Source organism: Protopterus annectens, chromosome 8.part0, assembly GCF_019279795.1.
Source record: "Protopterus annectens isolate FY-2018-M chromosome 8.part0, PAN1.0, whole genome shotgun sequence".
NCBI lineage: Eukaryota > Metazoa > Chordata > Ceratodontiformes > Protopteridae > Protopterus > Protopterus annectens.
This window is the reverse complement of record NC_056741.1, coordinates 1945401423-1945418261: the sequence shown is the minus strand read 5'-3', so window position 1 is coordinate 1945418261 and position 16839 is coordinate 1945401423. Positions and strand designations below refer to the sequence as shown.

General features: G+C 41.2%; 1 protein-coding gene across 1 annotated transcript in view; it reads left to right on the top strand.

Moving 5' to 3' along the window:
- RANBP10 (RAN binding protein 10) overlaps positions 1-16839 on the top strand; it is a 1949085-nt gene that overhangs the window by 143103 nt on the left and 1789143 nt on the right. The window contains exon 3 of the mRNA XM_044081464.1: positions 6737-6789. Coding sequence (XP_043937399.1) covers positions 6737-6789 — 53 coding nt within the window. The remainder of the gene's footprint in view (positions 1-6736; positions 6790-16839) is intronic.

The window sequence follows — 16839 nt, the reverse complement described above, 5'->3', positions numbered from 1 at the left end:
CTCCAATCTTTGATCCCGTTATGCCATGGGACCTTAATTTTATGGTACAGCAGCTTACCTCTCCTCCTTTTGAGCCTATGGCAACCTGTGACATTAAATATTTGTCTTGGAAGACACATTTTTTGATAGCCATCACTTCGGCTGGGCGGGTCTCTGAACTCCAAGCTTCATCAGTCCGGCCCCCTTACTTGATATTTCACAAGGATAGGGTTTCGCCAAGACCTAATTCTTCCTTTATTCCTAAGGTTGCTTCAGTGGTCAGTTTCAACCAGTCTATTGAGTTGCCTGTGTTTTTCTCTGAATTCTCTAACAAGGCAAAATTTGAGTTTCATCAGCTAGATGTCCACAGACAATTACATTTCTATTTACATAGAACAAAAGATTTTAGTAAATCTTATCAACTCTGTCTCGTTTTCAGACAATAGAATAGGGACTTCAGTTTCCAAAGTAACTCTGTCCTGATAGATTTCTAGCTGCATTTCCTTAATCTATTCTTCAAATGGCAAGGAATTACCCTTTAAGGTAAAGGCTCACTCTACACGTTCGGTGTCTACTTCTACTGCCTTTCAGGCTAGGATGTCTATGGATGATATTTGTGCTGCAGCTACTTGGGCATCTCCTCACACCTTTATTAGTCATTACAAATTGGATCTGGTATCAAGGGGCAGATCTTCATTTGGTTCCACAGTACTGAGGAGTATTTTCCAGTGAGCCCCCCAAGGTCTAGGTGCTAGGGACGCTGTCCCACGGGTAAGAATGTAGGCGAGATTGGACTACATAACATCAAGAAGTTATGTGCTCACCATAACGTTCGATGTATGTAGTCCATCTCGCCTCACATTCTTACTAATCCACCCAACTACCCCCTCCTGGAGGACCTAGAGGTAGAGTCTCTGGTTTCAGCACTCCTCCTTGATATGTTGAGTTGGTTCTTCCTCTCAACGTGTTTGTGTGTGTGTATGTGAGCTCGCAGCAAACAAGATCTGGGGGATAGGCGCATTGCAGCATGGGATACCTCTTAGCCACGAGCCAATTGAAGACTTCAAGCTAGAGTATGACAGAGTCGGAGCCGAGGTTCGGCTCCGAACCCATGGGTAAGAATGTGAAGCGAGATGGACTACATGCATCAAACGTCATGGTGAGTACATAACTTCTTGTTTCCTGACTATTCAAGCTAACTGCCAACCACTTGCCTAACTTCTGTTCCTTCGATTCTTGTCTTGTACATCCTTGATCCTGTCTATACCACTGCTTGTGCCTTGTAAAGTTCCATCTCGTGTCACCTACCTTCCCCATAATGTTTTCCATCACATAGAAAGGGTCTTTTTGTAGCCTTCAGAGGTCTACTCTGAAAGAAATTATCGGGACAAACGGCAATAGCATAGCTAGGGTGGGACAAAGGAGGCAGCCACCCTTGGAACAGTGTGTTAGTGTGCATGATCAATGGTGCAGTACCATCATTTATTTCCTTAACATTTCTGAATGCCAGTACAGAAATTAATTTGCTGTCAGAACTGAAGCACTTGCACCTTGTACGTGTTGCATTAGTTGCAGCAGGCGCTTGCTACAGTGTTTTAAAGTGCAAAAACACTTTTTGTTTCCTCAGGGGCAGATATGATGCTCCATTTGTTGGAACAGCAAGAGAGAATCTGAGGTTTTATTTTTGCTCCGTAACTTGAGGTGAATAGTGCAGAAATGTCCCCCTGCTTGCTCCTGAGATTACAAGCACAAGCCAGGAACAGAGCAACAATCTTTTTTCTTTGTTGTTCAACTTCAGGGGAGCTGGATTAGGGCACTGGTTCATAGGTTCATACTAGGCTATCTGCCCTAGGGCATTTATAAGCCTAGCCAGTGTGTGTTTGGCTTTCGCCACCCATTTTAAATGAATTTTGCTATGCCCATTTTTGAGGTTAGTATACTGTGCCTCTGTCTAACGGTGACACAGAAGTGGTACCCGGGATAAACCTACCATCTCCCATCCACTCATCAAGATTCCTCTTGAAGAGAGTCAATGAGGGACTCTGCCTAACGTGGACTGGGATTTTATTCCAGAGTGAAGGGAGCCTCTGGGTTATGAATCTGTCCCTCCAGCATGTCCTATTTATTTCAGTGCTGAGGTTCAAGTCTCTCGAGCGCGTAGCTCGATGGGATTTGGATTTTCTGAGGTGCAGCATGTCCATTAATTCCGGGTTGGACATGGCTTTATACGTCAGGCACAGATCGCCTCTGAGCAGGCGGTATGCCACTGAGTAGAGCTGGCGTTTCTTTAACCGGGCAGCATATGGCATCTGTTTGAGCCCTTTGATCCTCTTGGTGAGGTACTTTTGGGGTCTTTCCAGTTGCTGCAGGTGTCTGGTAAGGTACATCCCTAAAGGGGCATTGTACTCAATTATGGGCCTGATGAGGGATGAGTAAAGAGGCACGATGACCTCCCCTGATCTAGATGTGAATCCCTTCATGATTAGGTGGGCTATATAAAATGTTTTTCTAACCACTTTGGCCACGTGGTTGTCAGATGAGAGATTGTTATCAACTTGGGTCCCCAGGTCCCTAATTACTTCTGCCGTACTTAATGGATTACCACCTATGTGGTAATTTGTGGGCACTTTGTTTTTGCCAAAGGGGGATGACTATACACTTTTTGGCGTTTAGCTTGAGGCCATGGCTCTGGCACCAGTTGTCTGTTTTTATGAGGCCCTTTTGTAGGATGCTTGTGTCTGCTGGAGAGTCTATTATGGCGCCCAGTTTGCAGTCATCTGCGAACTTGGTCTCAGCCACAGTCCTTCCGTGTTAGCCTGTACCTCCGAGAAATATATACCGAACAAGAGAGGTCCCAGGACTGAGCGTTGCGGGACGCCACTTGTAACTGGTTTGGAGTCTGACATGGCTCCAGCAATTCTAACCATGTGGGTTCTGTCCTTGAGCCAGTTTGCAACCCATCTAGTGACATAGGGGTTTATATTTAAGCTGGTGAGCTTATCTATAATGCCCGAGTGGGGTATTGTATCGAAGGCTTTTGCAAGGTCCAGGTAGGCTGTGTGGACCACCTTCCCCTCGCCAATGGCCTTGGTGACTGTTTCAAAGAAATCAACCAGGTTTAAGAGGCAGGATCTGCCCTTAAAGCCGAACTGGGTAGGATCCAGTGTCTGTAGGTCCCCAATGTCTTTATTTATGAGGTCCATGATGATCCTTTCCATAGCTTTGCAGACCAAGCTAGTCAAGCTTATGGGGCGATAGTTTCCAGGATCCGTTGAGGCACCACCTTTGTGGAGAGGGACCACTGTTGCTGTACGCCACTCTTTGGGTACATATCCTATAGTAACGCTGAGATTGAACAGTAGTTTTATGTTTGGGTTTAGTTCTTGGAGTTCATGTAGGACGCAGCCCGGGACACCGTCTGGTCCTATTGATGCTGTGTTTTTTGCTTTGGAGAGGGTGGCTGTTACCTGAGCATCTGAGATGTCAGGGGGGCAGCACTCTGCTGGGATAGATATTTGCCCTTTTGGTGGGGAAGGGGGGGGGGGAGAAGTTTGTGCTGAACCTGTCAGCTAGGATGTTGACAATGTCTGTGGGTTCGGTGTATTTTTTGTCATTTTGGACTAATTCTGAGCATATCTGGGAATTCCCACCCAGGTTCCTAACATAAGTAAAGAACGCCTTGTGATTATCCTTAATGTCCTGTGCAATTTTTCTCTCGAAGCTGGCCTTAGACGGTTTTATGAGTGCCCATAGTTTTTTGCTAATACTGATCAGAGATGCCTTCGCTTTTTGGGATTTTGCTCTATCTTGTAGTAGCTTCCTCCTTCTATTGTATAGTTTGTTTATCGCTGGGGTCCACCAGACAGGACGCCTAACTTTGGAGGATTGGGTCTTGGTTTTATTTGGGATTGCATGATCCATGCATTCCTGAAGGTGTTCATAGAATGTGTTTATAAAGGATTCTGCGGTCTGGGCCATATTTTCCACAGGTCCGGGGGCTTTGAAGGATTCCACCTCGGTTTTGAGGAGTGTGAAATTTGCTTTAGAGAAGTTTTTCACTGTGGTTTTCTGGGCAGGGACTGGGGTCGGGATGTGAATATCTAGTGAGATTAGTTTATGGTCTGATCTTACCAGTGAGGGATACACTTCTGGTCTGGAGCATAGCGTCCCCATGTTGGTGATGATCAGGTCCAGTATGTTTTCCCCCTCTTGTGGGAGTGGCAACAAGTTGTTCCATAGCATTTGAGTTTATAAATTCTAGGAACCTTTGGGCTAGGGTGTTGGAGCTAGAGTAATGCTCCCAGTCTGTTAGGGTAGTTGAAGTTGCCCAATATAATGGTGTTTGGAGAGACCTTCATATTTTCCAGTGTTCTCAGGAAGGCCGAGTGGGGTTCCTGGGTTTGGGAGGGTGGTTTGTAGCAGGCTATAAACTGGAAGGCAGTTTTACCCACTGTTAGTTGCACATGGATAGTCTCTGATGCTTCGTGCTGTGCCACCAGCCTGGAGGTGTTGGGTATCTTTGACGAATATTGATACTCTCCCTCCTTTTGTGGTTCGGTCCAAGTTTTGGGGCCAAAAAACATGGTATGAGGTTAACCTGGTAGTGCTCGGGTGCTCTCGGGAGCCTTGAACCAGGTTTCTGTTACTGCACAGATATCGATGTTCTCCATGCTAAGGAGAGTTTCGAGTGCGTGCATCTTGAGGTTTAGACTTCTGGCATTGAGTAGCATTACTCTTAGTTTCTTATCCTTTGCGATACCTATGGAGGTGGGTTTGTCTTTTGAGGCTTGCCTAAAAAAAGCACTATGGGGGTGGCAAGAGCCTTTGCCAATATCCGAAAGCCCAGGGGTGACAGGTGCAAGCCGTCCTAGCGAAGCATCGTGGCTTGTCGAGCATGTCATCCCAGGCAGACAGGCATTGGATCCCCTTTGAATGACACCAATACTTAAGCCAATTGTTGAAATTGATCATCTTGTCTTCATATTGTGGCATCATTCTTGGTGAGGGTAAGATGCTACTCAAGGTAAGGGTCATACCGGCCTGGGCTACATGCTCAGAGAGCTCCTCTGTCTCTTCATGTAGTCCAGGGAGGTACGTCTCAGGTCATTCACACCAGCATGGACAATGACTGAGTCATATTTATACTTGCCTTGGAGTGACCCGAGTGCTTGCGTTATGTGGCGGATCCTAGCGCCCGACAGGCAGCTCACCGTGATCTTCTCCTTGTTCAGCCTGGTGAGCGGGATGTCAGTGTGCCTGACGATAGTCACCTATTACAAGTGTATCAGGTGTGTTGTTTAGCCTTAAGGGCTGTGACTGTTCGGCACACTGGCTTTGTGAGCTATGTGTTGCACGTGTTTTGTTTTGGAGTAGCGGTTGCTTGGGTGTTTGCTTTGGAGGTCTCTGCTGCTTAGGCAGATTTTTGTTTAGAGCCTCCGAGTATGTTTTTATGTGTTTGTGTTTGGTTTGCTGTCGTGGTAGGTCTATGTGAGACTGGAATTGTAGTGAGTGTGGTTTCCTTCTCTTCCTGACTGGTTACACCAGTACTGAGTTGAGAGAGCTTGGCCTCCAGTTTGGCTATATGGTTGCATCTCTCACGTGTTGGAATTTGTTGGGAGGAGGAGAGGGTTGTTTTTGTACATGAGGCAGTTGTAACATTGCCTCAAGATTCCCAGATTCACTAGCTGGACCGGAGAGGAGATTGACAACTGACCTTTGGACATGCTAGAATAGTATTGGGAATTCCTTTATAATTGAAAAAAAGGGCCAATAGGGAACAAAGTACTCAAGGGGAGTTTGTGAGGGTGTAGTGCTTTTAATTTTTTAGTGCTGACTTATATAATTGCTTTAGTGAGCAAGTGCCAGGCTTTAGAGTGGGAATAGGGTGTTTATTACGAGAACTAGATCATTTCTAAGGGAAAAAGTGAAGAGCAGACTTTGTGGAGCCGAGAATGGTTTAAACCCAATTAAGCGGTACTGCGCTATGTGCAAAATCGCGCAAAGCCGCGCTAAAGCGAGTTTTATACAGGGGGACTTGAAAGAGCTAGAAATTGGCCCAAAACGGCCAATAGACTAACAGATTCTTGTGCTGGGAACACTCCTCCAGGGATAGATAGGCTGCTCCAAGCTCCCCCACTGCCACTGGTGGACAAAGAAGCCTCCCTTTATCCAAGAAAGGAAATGGGCAACACAGGAACTTTCCAAAAGTCCAGAATACAGCAAAGCCTGTATTTGGACTACTCTAGGTCAGGAAAGACTGGAAACAAGGACTGTGCTAGGTACTTGATTAAGCTACAGCTCTGCCAAGTAGTAATTGTTGCATAAATAGCTATTACATTTGATGAATAGCCCAGCTGGGAGAAGTGATCAGAGATTCCAGTTTAAAAATGTCAGTTGTCGAAATTGTAGTGTGTTTACCGAAGTACTGTAACATGGCAAATTTAATTTGGTGTATTATTTTTGTTTGTTTTTTTTTGTTTTTTTTTTTAGCAAAGTTGGTGCATTTGAGTGCTTCTGTCTCTGTTGTACTTACCTGGGTGTAAAAGTAAATATACCATGAGAGAGGGAACCTGAATTTCAGTGTTTAAAAGCCTTTTGTTTCTGTGTGTGTGTGTGTGCATCGTCTAGAAGACTTTGTTTTGTAGGGCAGGCTTGCTTTTACATGTACTGTGGTATAGTTCTAGAATAATGTGCTACTAGTTTGTTGTAATTATGACTGGGTAGTTGGTCATTTAATGTCTACATTTTTCTTTTAAAGGTACATGGGAATAGGATTGTCAGCACAAGGTGTGAACATGAACAGACTTCCTGGTAAGTTGCTTGTTAAGGTGTCCGTTCTCTGATAATATCATTGAGTCTCTGTGAAGCTGATTTGAGATTTAAGGGAATGTTATTTTGCAATATCTGCACCTTTAGTAGTAGATTTTTTCAAATTCTAACATTTGTTGCTCACATAGATGAGACTTTTTTAGGTTTCTGAAATACTTCTGTTTATGCCATTATTAATGTTACTGCTGACAAAATCTACACTGTAGTAGTGTGACATTTAAATAGGAAGACTTGCCAGCAGGATGGCCTGAGGAGCTCTGGGAAGGAACATATTGCCAATAAGAAATATGAAGAAGCTGTTGCACGATATGTAGCTTGAGAACTAGAATAGTGTGTGCACATCTGGAGACCGCTGTCTCCATAATAGTATCCGATGGAGACAGCCTATAGGAAGGCAAATGAAGTAGTTCAGAGTATGCAAAGGAAGGCACCAAAAAAGGGAGTGGGGTAATACAAGTCATGTAGGTGGATGGAAAATGTTCCTAATGCGAATCTTCAAAATCTAAGGGGTAAACTGAAAAATTGGCTTTATTTGCACATATTTTGTACCAGATAACTCCAGAAAAGGACATCAGTGTTTTGGAAAATTTTGAGACTGTTTCAAGATTTTTTGGATATAAAATTAATGAAGATGCAACAAGGGCTATAGCCATAATTTATGTTCCTACACACTATTTGGTTCAGCAGTACATGTATTTATGGGGACGTGGTAAGATGAAGTATTTAGGAGTCAATACTCAGATTCAGAAGGTTTCTGTTATGGCAGCTAAGGATGTCTCAGAAGAGTCTAAAAGATAATATAGAAATTAAGAAAGTGGAAACTCTTATTTATGGATGTGGGTAGTAAGATACAAGCAGTGAAAAATGTTTTTAGTCCCTTTAGTCTTGTATATGGGTCAGGCATACTTTTATGAACCCGAGGAGAAGTTGTAGACAATAAAGGATTAAAAGAAGTTATCTGGGAGGGAAAGAGGGCAAGATTCAAGTGGGATAAGTTAATCCTTCCAATAGAATAGGGTGGTTTAGGCGTACCTGATTTGAAGGGATATTTAGAGCTACACAGTTAGGCTGTTATACATAACACAAGCAGAAAGTTATAATTCAAAGTGGAAAGGGGTGATGATGAAGCAAGGGAGAAGCTCACGAACTAGAGAGAAAATAGTATTTTGGATGCAGATCTTTAAGTAGATTATAAATATTATATTTGGTATAATTATTCAAGTAGAAGAACGTATTCTAAGAGTTAAGCCAATATGAGAGTGGAGAAAGGAGATTTTGCCAATAGGGATAACTGCAAGTAGGAGTACAGAAAATAGACAAGTGGATTGGAATTTATTGGAGAAACCTGGCTAAAGAGCAAAGATATCGGGAGAAATAACTCTAGCAGGAAAGCTAATACTGTTGGATGAGGCCAAGAAGCAGTTTGGTTTGTAGTCTAGAGATTGCCTTCCCTACCAAGGCTTGATCTTTGGCAAAGAGAAAGGGATAGAGGGATTTTAAGTGAAAGACCTGTTCTGGTAAAGTTTTTAGTTGAATCTAGAACAGAAGCCGCTGTTCAATGGGATTATTAGTAGGGCATATAACATATTGCATGATTATAAAAATCATTCAGGGGAGGTTAGAAAAAATTGGAGAGAAGACTTTTAAAAGCAGTATACAGCAAACTCATGGGAGTTGTCTGTGCGTCCCAATATGTATCCAAGTCTAGAAGGTTTAGGATCTTTGTTTGGAGGAGTTTGCACAAGTATTTTTATGCCCCAAGCAGACTTCAAAAAAATTTTCCTCAGGTAGATAGCAAATGTTGGAGGTGTGATTGAGAAGAAAGAGCTAACTAGAAACATATGTTTTGGAAATGTAATGATTTGGTAGATAATAAAAATTCCCTGCAGAGTACTCTTGTTAGAAATATTGGGTGAGCAAATGGATGTAACTAAGGAAGTGATTTTTTTTGAGCTTGGATACGGGATTTGAATTGTGTAGACAGTCAGGCCTTAAGTATAATTCTTATTGGCTGCCAAAAAGTAATTAGTAGAAAATGGAAATCGAAGTCTACAGCAACTGTATTTGAGGTACTGAATATTGTAACAGAGATCAAAGAAATGGCAGAGGGATCTTTAGAAAAGGGAATAAGCAAATTACATACAAGTAAATGGAAATTGTGGGAACAGTAAATGTATAATGTTCAGGAGGGGAAGGAGTAAGGTTTAAGGGAAGCAGGAATTCAACATTTTTTTGTAATGTACTGATGATAGTAGCAAAGTATGTGGTGTAAATTGCATTTAAATGGAAAAATATTAATATTATTTCTTTTCTGCTAATGCGGGTTTGCCTGTGTCTTAAGTGATTTAATAAATGGATTTAAAAAATCTAAGGGGTAAACTGGTATCAGAAAAGAAACTGCATGAGCAGGTGAATGCATACTAGAGCAATGTGTCTCAAATTACCTGTGGTGAAGGCCGGTGTTGCCCCACACACACACACACACGTATACTGGTCAGTCATAGACCAGTACTTCTTTAGTAGTATTTAAAGACAAAATGGTGAGACTGTCACCTGGATTACTTCTTTCTTGTGGTTCCACCCTTTGTTTTAAGCTGAAGAGTAACTCTTTCCAAGAGTATACTGAAATAGCTGAATGCCTCTGATCTGGGAGAATTCATAAGGTTCTAGATACTCTGAGGAACATTTTTTTCCAATCTTTTGATCTAGTGATGGCCTTAAAAATCTTGAGTAAGGAAAACAAGTCAGTCTTTTGTGTCAAAGAGGAAGTAAATTGTACTCAGGCTTTAATGTGTTCAAAGTTGCCAGAAATAGCAGTTCCCAATAAACTGCGATAATGAACGCTTACATGCATGAAAAAAAAAAAGCAAACCTGGAAATGCTGCCTGTTTTCCCACACCCAGAAAATAATGGTCTCCTCATCCATGCCCCTAGAAGAATCTGGGACAAAGACCCAAGTCAGGAACATATTTTAAATATTGAGGAACCACAAACTTGCAGACCAGTCTCAAAGCGATTTTTGTAGAATATTTAATAAAACAAATCCACAAAACTTTTTTATCTGTAGCACCTTGGCTAAATATGCTTTTATCAGAAGAGGGAGAAGCTTAAAAGATTTATTGGTACATAGTAAATTTAAAATGCCATATATAACAATAAGTAAACAAATAGGCAGGGAACTAATATGTGGACAGTGTAGTGTGTGTAAATATGTAGTGAAAGAATTTGAAAGTATAAATGGAGTGTTATTTCAAACTAATGGAACGTTCAGTTGTAATACAGAAAGGGTGGTTTATGGGCTAAAATGTCCGTGCAATAAATTTTATGTAGGAGAAATGAAAAGGCAGTTCTCCTGCAGATTAAAGGAACATGTACGAGACATAAAAAATAAGCAGCACACAAGCCCTAAAGCAGTGCACTTTAATGAATGTCATGAAGGTAACCCAAAAGAGTTACAAGCAACAATTTTAGATAAGGTTGAAATGAATTTGTATATGAGTGAACAACAAATGAAATGCTTATTAAGAAAGAAGCTACTATGATTTAAAAATTTAAAACAAACCCTGGGGGTTTAAATCAAGAATGCATATGAAAAAATGTGTTTTAATGCAGTACTGTGTGTTTTAATGGATAATTGATTTATTTTTAATTGCAAGTCCAGAAATAAAAGTGAAAATTGCTAGCATTCACTGGGTAAAACCACTGTGGTGTAAAATGAATAAATGTACATAAAAAGAAAGAGTATATACACCATCAGAGGTGAAACACAGCTGCAACTCGATGAGGACAAACACTCGGCCAGTCAAAGAAATAAAAGTCCGCTATTTATTCCAGCACAAAAACAGGCAAGCGCTTTCGTATTGGAGCTTCATCAGACCTTTACAAACAGTAGACCTAACCTATCTTTAGGCTTATGTGCATTATGTTATTTCAGGTCTAGGATGATCACCTGATTAATACAGGGATCCATCGGAAGACATGCCATAGGAATGCGTTCCTGTTCAGGTCTAGTATGCATCCAGGTTACATTTTTAAGAATCTCATCAGGGGACAGGGTATGAGAGCATCGAGATTAAATCCCTCATTAGTAGGATTTCAGAAGGAAATGACCAGCCTTGAGAAGAAGTTTCTGGATAGGGGCTATACCAGGGATGAGCTGAGTAGACAGTGGTCTGACCTTCTTGATTTAAGGTCCACTAGGTCATGTCCTTATTTTGGTTTGCCTCCAGAATTGAATAATTTCTCCCCATCTACTAGTGGCAATAAGACTAAGATTCCACTTTTTATACTAATGATTACAGAAGTCACCGATTTGTTTCATCACCACTGGTCCATTCTTTTAGTGGATGATGACATTAGCAACATTGTGGGTAGTTTTCCCACTTTTAGGTATAGAAATCATATGAACCTGAAGAGGTTACTATGTTCTGGGACACACAATAATGTTGATAGGTTCCACCGTGGTTCCACGGTAGCGTGTGACTCGTGTAATTTTTGTGGTTATATTGACTCATCCGGTGTTTTTCATCACCCTGATCTTGGTAGGGATTTTTATTTTAGAGGGGTTAACAATTGTATGACCCCACATGTGGTTTACCTGGCTCAGTGTGTGGCATGCAGTGCATTTTATGTTGGGAAAACCAACAGACCCCTGTGTGATAGAATGAGGGAACATCTCTATCACATTAGGAAGGGGTCCCCACATAATGCACTTGCTAAGCATGCCACTGAGTTTGGGTGCACTCATACGTTTAAATTTCAGGTGATTGAAACTGTTATACCTAGCATCAGAGAAGGGGATATTATTGCTTATACTGAGTATAAGGAAACAAGGTGGATTGTTCCTTTAAGAGCAGATCGAGGCAGTGGCCTTAATGAAAGGGCTTCCATTAAGCCAGTTTTGAAGAAAAGAAGGGCTTCCATTAAGCCAGTTTTGAAGAAAAGAAGACTTCGTAAATGAAGTCTTTGATGGTTTTTATTTTTAGCTTCTTCTGTTGAGTTTACAGTTTGTGAATGTATTTTGGTATAAAGTGTTTTTTAGAATGTAGATTGTAAGGATGTATTGTGTAACGTCCTTATTTTTAACTTTGTTCTTTATTACTCTGTATCTCTTTACTGTGACTTTGTGTTGATTACTTAATTGATTTATTAGATGAGATGGTTTTGTATAAAAGATAGGTTAGGTCTACTGTTTATAAAGGTCTGATGAAGCTCCAGTGCGAAAGCGCTTACCTGTTTTTGTGCTGGAATAAATAGTGGATTTTTATTTCTTTGGCCGAGTGTTTGTCCTCATAGAGTTGCAGGTGTGTGTTACCTCTGATGGCGTATATACTCTTTCTTTTTATGTACATTTATTTTTAATTGTTTAATAATGTAATGGGGTAATTAAGTGTGTATAAAATGGGGGTTGTGATTATTTGAATGTATACTCTGATAAAGGCGTATTTAGCCGAGGCGCTAGAGATACGAAGTTTCATGGATTTGTTTTATTAAATATTCTACAAAATCGCTTTGAGACTGGTCTGAAAGTTTGTGGTTCATCATATTTTTGTGTACTAGAAGTGGTTAACATATTTTAAATATTGCTCTTTTAAATTTAGAAAGTTGCAAGAGTAACAGGCTTTGCATTTACAAGCTTTTTCTGAAAGATGTGAAGTGTGAAACCCATGTTGAGTAGCAGCTACAATCCACAGTTTTTTGACATAAGAAAAATGCAAGTCTTTTTAGGAGCGTGAAATATCACAAGGCAAAAATGGGGACAGTTGGGAGAAATACCCTGTTTACAAACAAGTCCACCTCAATTATAGCCATTTGTATGACCGTGTGTACCTCTGATATCTGTCTGTGATCAAGTAAATGCATAAATAATGGCCCAGAATCGTATTTCACCTCACTACTGTCAGAACCATACAGGGCAACCCACTGTAAACCACCCATTGCTCTCCCATCGTAGCTCAAGAATCTGCATTTAAAAAATAAAAATGTAATGCAGAGCTTGTTATTCTGAAGGATATAAAGAGTAAAATGTAAATGTCTGTCATTATTTAGCAACTGCAGTGCTTAATGAGTTGCTAGGAAAAATACACCCATCATGTTTTGGAGAAGCCCATAGGCCCTCCCCCCAGTAAACCCACCCACTAAAAATGATGATGAGGAGGATGATGGCTTTTCTATACTAGCAAGGAACAAAATCAGGAAATTGAATTGGTTAAGTATACTAACTCCCAAAGGTCAGTGCATTTTAACTAATTTTATCTGTTCGGCTCCGGAACCTAGGCTAAGGAACTTCACTGGCTGTTTATATTTTGTTTTTAAGTAAAGAAGTCACGCATTTTTTACTTGAAAATGAAAAAAAAAAAAAAGCCCACAAACGTGTAGCAAACAGTTGACAAGACCGGCAGTGGTCCATGGACCACACTGAGTAGCTGTCTAGGAGAGAACCTCAGGATCTACAGAAAATGTATGTATCTTGCATGACTCTGTCCATTACTTCAGTAGCAGGACATTGAGTTGTCTAATGTACATGACCAGTTTTCAGCATGATGTGGCAGAGTAAAGCCTAGAGATTTTGAAAAAGTTGCCCCGTGGGCACTTACAATAAAAGCAAATTTCCCAGATGGCTACCTTAACTAATGTAAATAACCTCTTCATGTGACTGTTAATTAATGCAGTTGATAAAGAAGTCATGACAGCTTGGTCAGGCATTGCCAGTTGTCACCTCATCTGGCTCAGACATAGTAAATTTGCACAAAATGCCTTTTGCAAGCAATCCCGTATGATGCATCTGTTTGGGTTGCAATTTAAGAAATGCTGCATAGAAACAAGCAAGAAATGAAGATGGTCGCAGCTTTTAATGTGAAGTGCTCTCCTCAAGGAACATTTTCACGTAACCAGATGAGTGTGCAGAATTTATACTTTAAGAAGAGACAACAGCTCCTTTTGAGCAGTATTCTAACAGAAATTAGCATTGTCAGAGTTTTCCAGAACAGGTGCCACAAAATTCAGGGATTCCACAATTTTCTGGGGGGGGGGGGGGTGCAACTGCAGCATCCCTAGGGACTTGTCTGACTGTGTCCCTTTCTGGAGGCATTTCGGGATCAAAGCTCCTTTTACCTTCCTGTCACTCAGGCCATCATGAAGAGCAAGTGAATCAGGGATATAGTATACAGAGGTTATAGTAACTTCAGCAAGGCAAGTATCCTTCCTTCCAGACATTTTACCCTATTGTAGGTGTGAAACCAGACTTTGAGATAGAAAGCTTCTTAAATATGAGTAATGCAGATGGTCCCCCCAGACCAGAGATATCATCCAGGGGTTTATTCAAGATCTTTTTTGGTTCCCAAAAAGGTGTAGTACCTTAGGCCCATATTTGGTCTGAACTGCCTAAATATGGATGCAAGGAAAACAAAATTCTGGATTGTCATGGTGCATCTGATCTGCCCATGCTTGCATGAGGAAGATTTGATTTACTCTGTAGATGTCCGGAATACCTGTTTGTACATCGGCATGGCCAGGCAGTCCATAACATTCCGTTGCTTTTGGGTTATGGCCAGTCACTGTCATTTTTCTTATCCTTTTATTTGGTCTTACCACAGCCCTAAGGGTGTTTCCAAAATGATTAGCAGTTGTAGCAGCTTAACTCTGGCAGAAGAACATTTGAGTTTTCCCTTGTATGGATGACTGGCACCTGGAAGGGGTCAGCAAGGGAGTTGCTAATCAGCACAAAAGAGAGCTTACTGCATCTGTTTAGGCCCTTGAGGTTTTCAGTGAACAATGCAAAGTCATAGTTTGGGCCACTGCAAGCAGTGACCGTTATCAAATGCCATGTGGACACGAGAACCTAAAATCAACAGTAACTCTATGCCTTAAAGCTGTTGGACTAATGGTCACAAAAGTTTTATTGATCTCTTTTGTGACATTTAAAATGAGGGTACATCAGGGGGGCGTTCATGGTCCAGTGGAATCAGAACTCTGATCCTCTGTCCTTCCAGTTTGATAACCAGAGTTTACTGTCAACGTCTTCAGTGGTGGCTTCACAAGGACAGCCTTTTTGCAGCGCTGTCCCTTTGGCCTTTCCTCTGTCTAGTAGTTTTTGAAATATTTGCTCTGATATGATCATAGCTTAGGCCAGAATGTTCAAAGGACCTGGTTACAGATAAAGTTCTTTTTGCAGATATCTCAAGAGATGAGAGCAGTTCTAACATTACAGGCAATAAAAGGCTTCCTCCAAGCCGGTCATTTACTATCCACTCTGGCAACTTGATGGTCATCTGCTACATCAGCAAGTAGGGGAAACCCATCCCTCTCCCCAATAGAAGGCAGTGAGACTGTGGGGGGATAGGTCAGTGATAAAACACTCTTTCTGAATACAATGCAATGCATATTCCTGATGAGGTCAGTTCTCTAGTAGGCAACTCAAGTGATGCTTTGTGATGCCGCACGATTGGTCCAGTCCATCAGTGGCCAGTCTACTGGTTAAGGCCATGCACAGACTGATGGAAAATATTTACCCTAATGCCGCCACAGGGACTGATGCTCTGGAGTGCTGTGGTCCAGCAGTGGTCATCTTGTTTTCTTTGTCTTTCTCTCCATTTCTACTTGTAATTAAGTTCTCAGAGAAGGCAAATATGCACAACTAGGGTTATCATCATACCTCACTTTTGGACCAAACGGGTCTGTTTTCCCATGTTATGACCTCACCTGTAAGTGAAGCATCCTCTTCTCAGACTTAAAGGTCTCCAGTCCGATCCACCTGCATGTGTCACCCAGACTTTGTTAGTCAGACTTAACCACCCGATTTCTCCATTTTTCCTAATGGCTAGGTACTCATTGTTCCCTTCTGGAGTGGTCCAAATCCTTAAAGCATTCCAGAAGCCCTCCACCAGGAAAATTGTTTAGTAACTGGACCAAATGTTCATTGAGTGTGGAGTAAGACTTAAGACTTATTTGTTCTTAGCTTCAATTCATGTTGTTTCGCAGTCTAGCTTTACTTAGCAGCCATTTCTAATTGTTATCAGGGTATGACATCATCACTCTTAGTTATATTACAATTAAGCAAGGAGTTTCAAAAAGGGGGATCTTTCTTCTCCTTTTTAAGGAATCTGCTTCTCCATGGGATTTAAACCTGCTGAAAAAGCCAATATCAGAACCCCCTAACAAAAAAAAAAAAACAGAAATTCAAGCTTTATTCTTTAAATCTGTTTGTAGTATATTCTATAAAGATAGGGTTTCCCTTTGAATGAGTTGAGACTGTTGAAAGTGGCAAAAATTACAAACTGGTCAGTCTTCCTGTATTCTTTCCTTGGTATTCCTGCTGAGAATAGTATTTACTCTGTTCTTAGAGGTTTATTTTCAACTGCTTTCATTTGGAAAGAAGCTAGAAAATATAATCAGTCCTTTGTTTCATTTGCATCGAACAAATTAAAATATTTGCTGTGACATGGGCTTCTTTTAAGGTTAATGTTATCTCAAGGTCTGGGTCTGCTTGCGGACCGTCATACTTAATAATGTTCTGTCATGATACCACCTAAGAGGTTAAAGCTGAGAACAGAGTGCTAGTATTGAAATTGCCAGACTAGGTCATGAAAAATGCAGACGTTCTGTATTTTACCATAACTGTTCCAACGTTGAAATGGGCAGACTGAATCACGTGAGATACGAAAGCTGAGTGCTTGTAACTATTGATGTTTGTCATTAGATCACTGCTGCAGTAGTCCAGGTTAAGTGGGTTGTATCCTGCCTAGGGTATAACAACCAGCAAACTTCCAAAACTTGGATACAGTGGTGTTTGGTGACTTTCAAAGCAAGTGGGTTTGCAGAATGCAACTGAATGTGTGGGATATATTGGAATGATATGGGGCTCTCTCATGACAGTTCAGTGACTCTCTTCTGATGAAGCCACAGATGGCATCAGTCACTTTCACCCACAGATTGCCTGAGTGCCCACTTATTATAGCACTATCTGAACCTTGTATACTATAGCTGCAGAGGACTGCGATCAGTAAGTTCAGCCTAGCATGACTTGCTTTATGC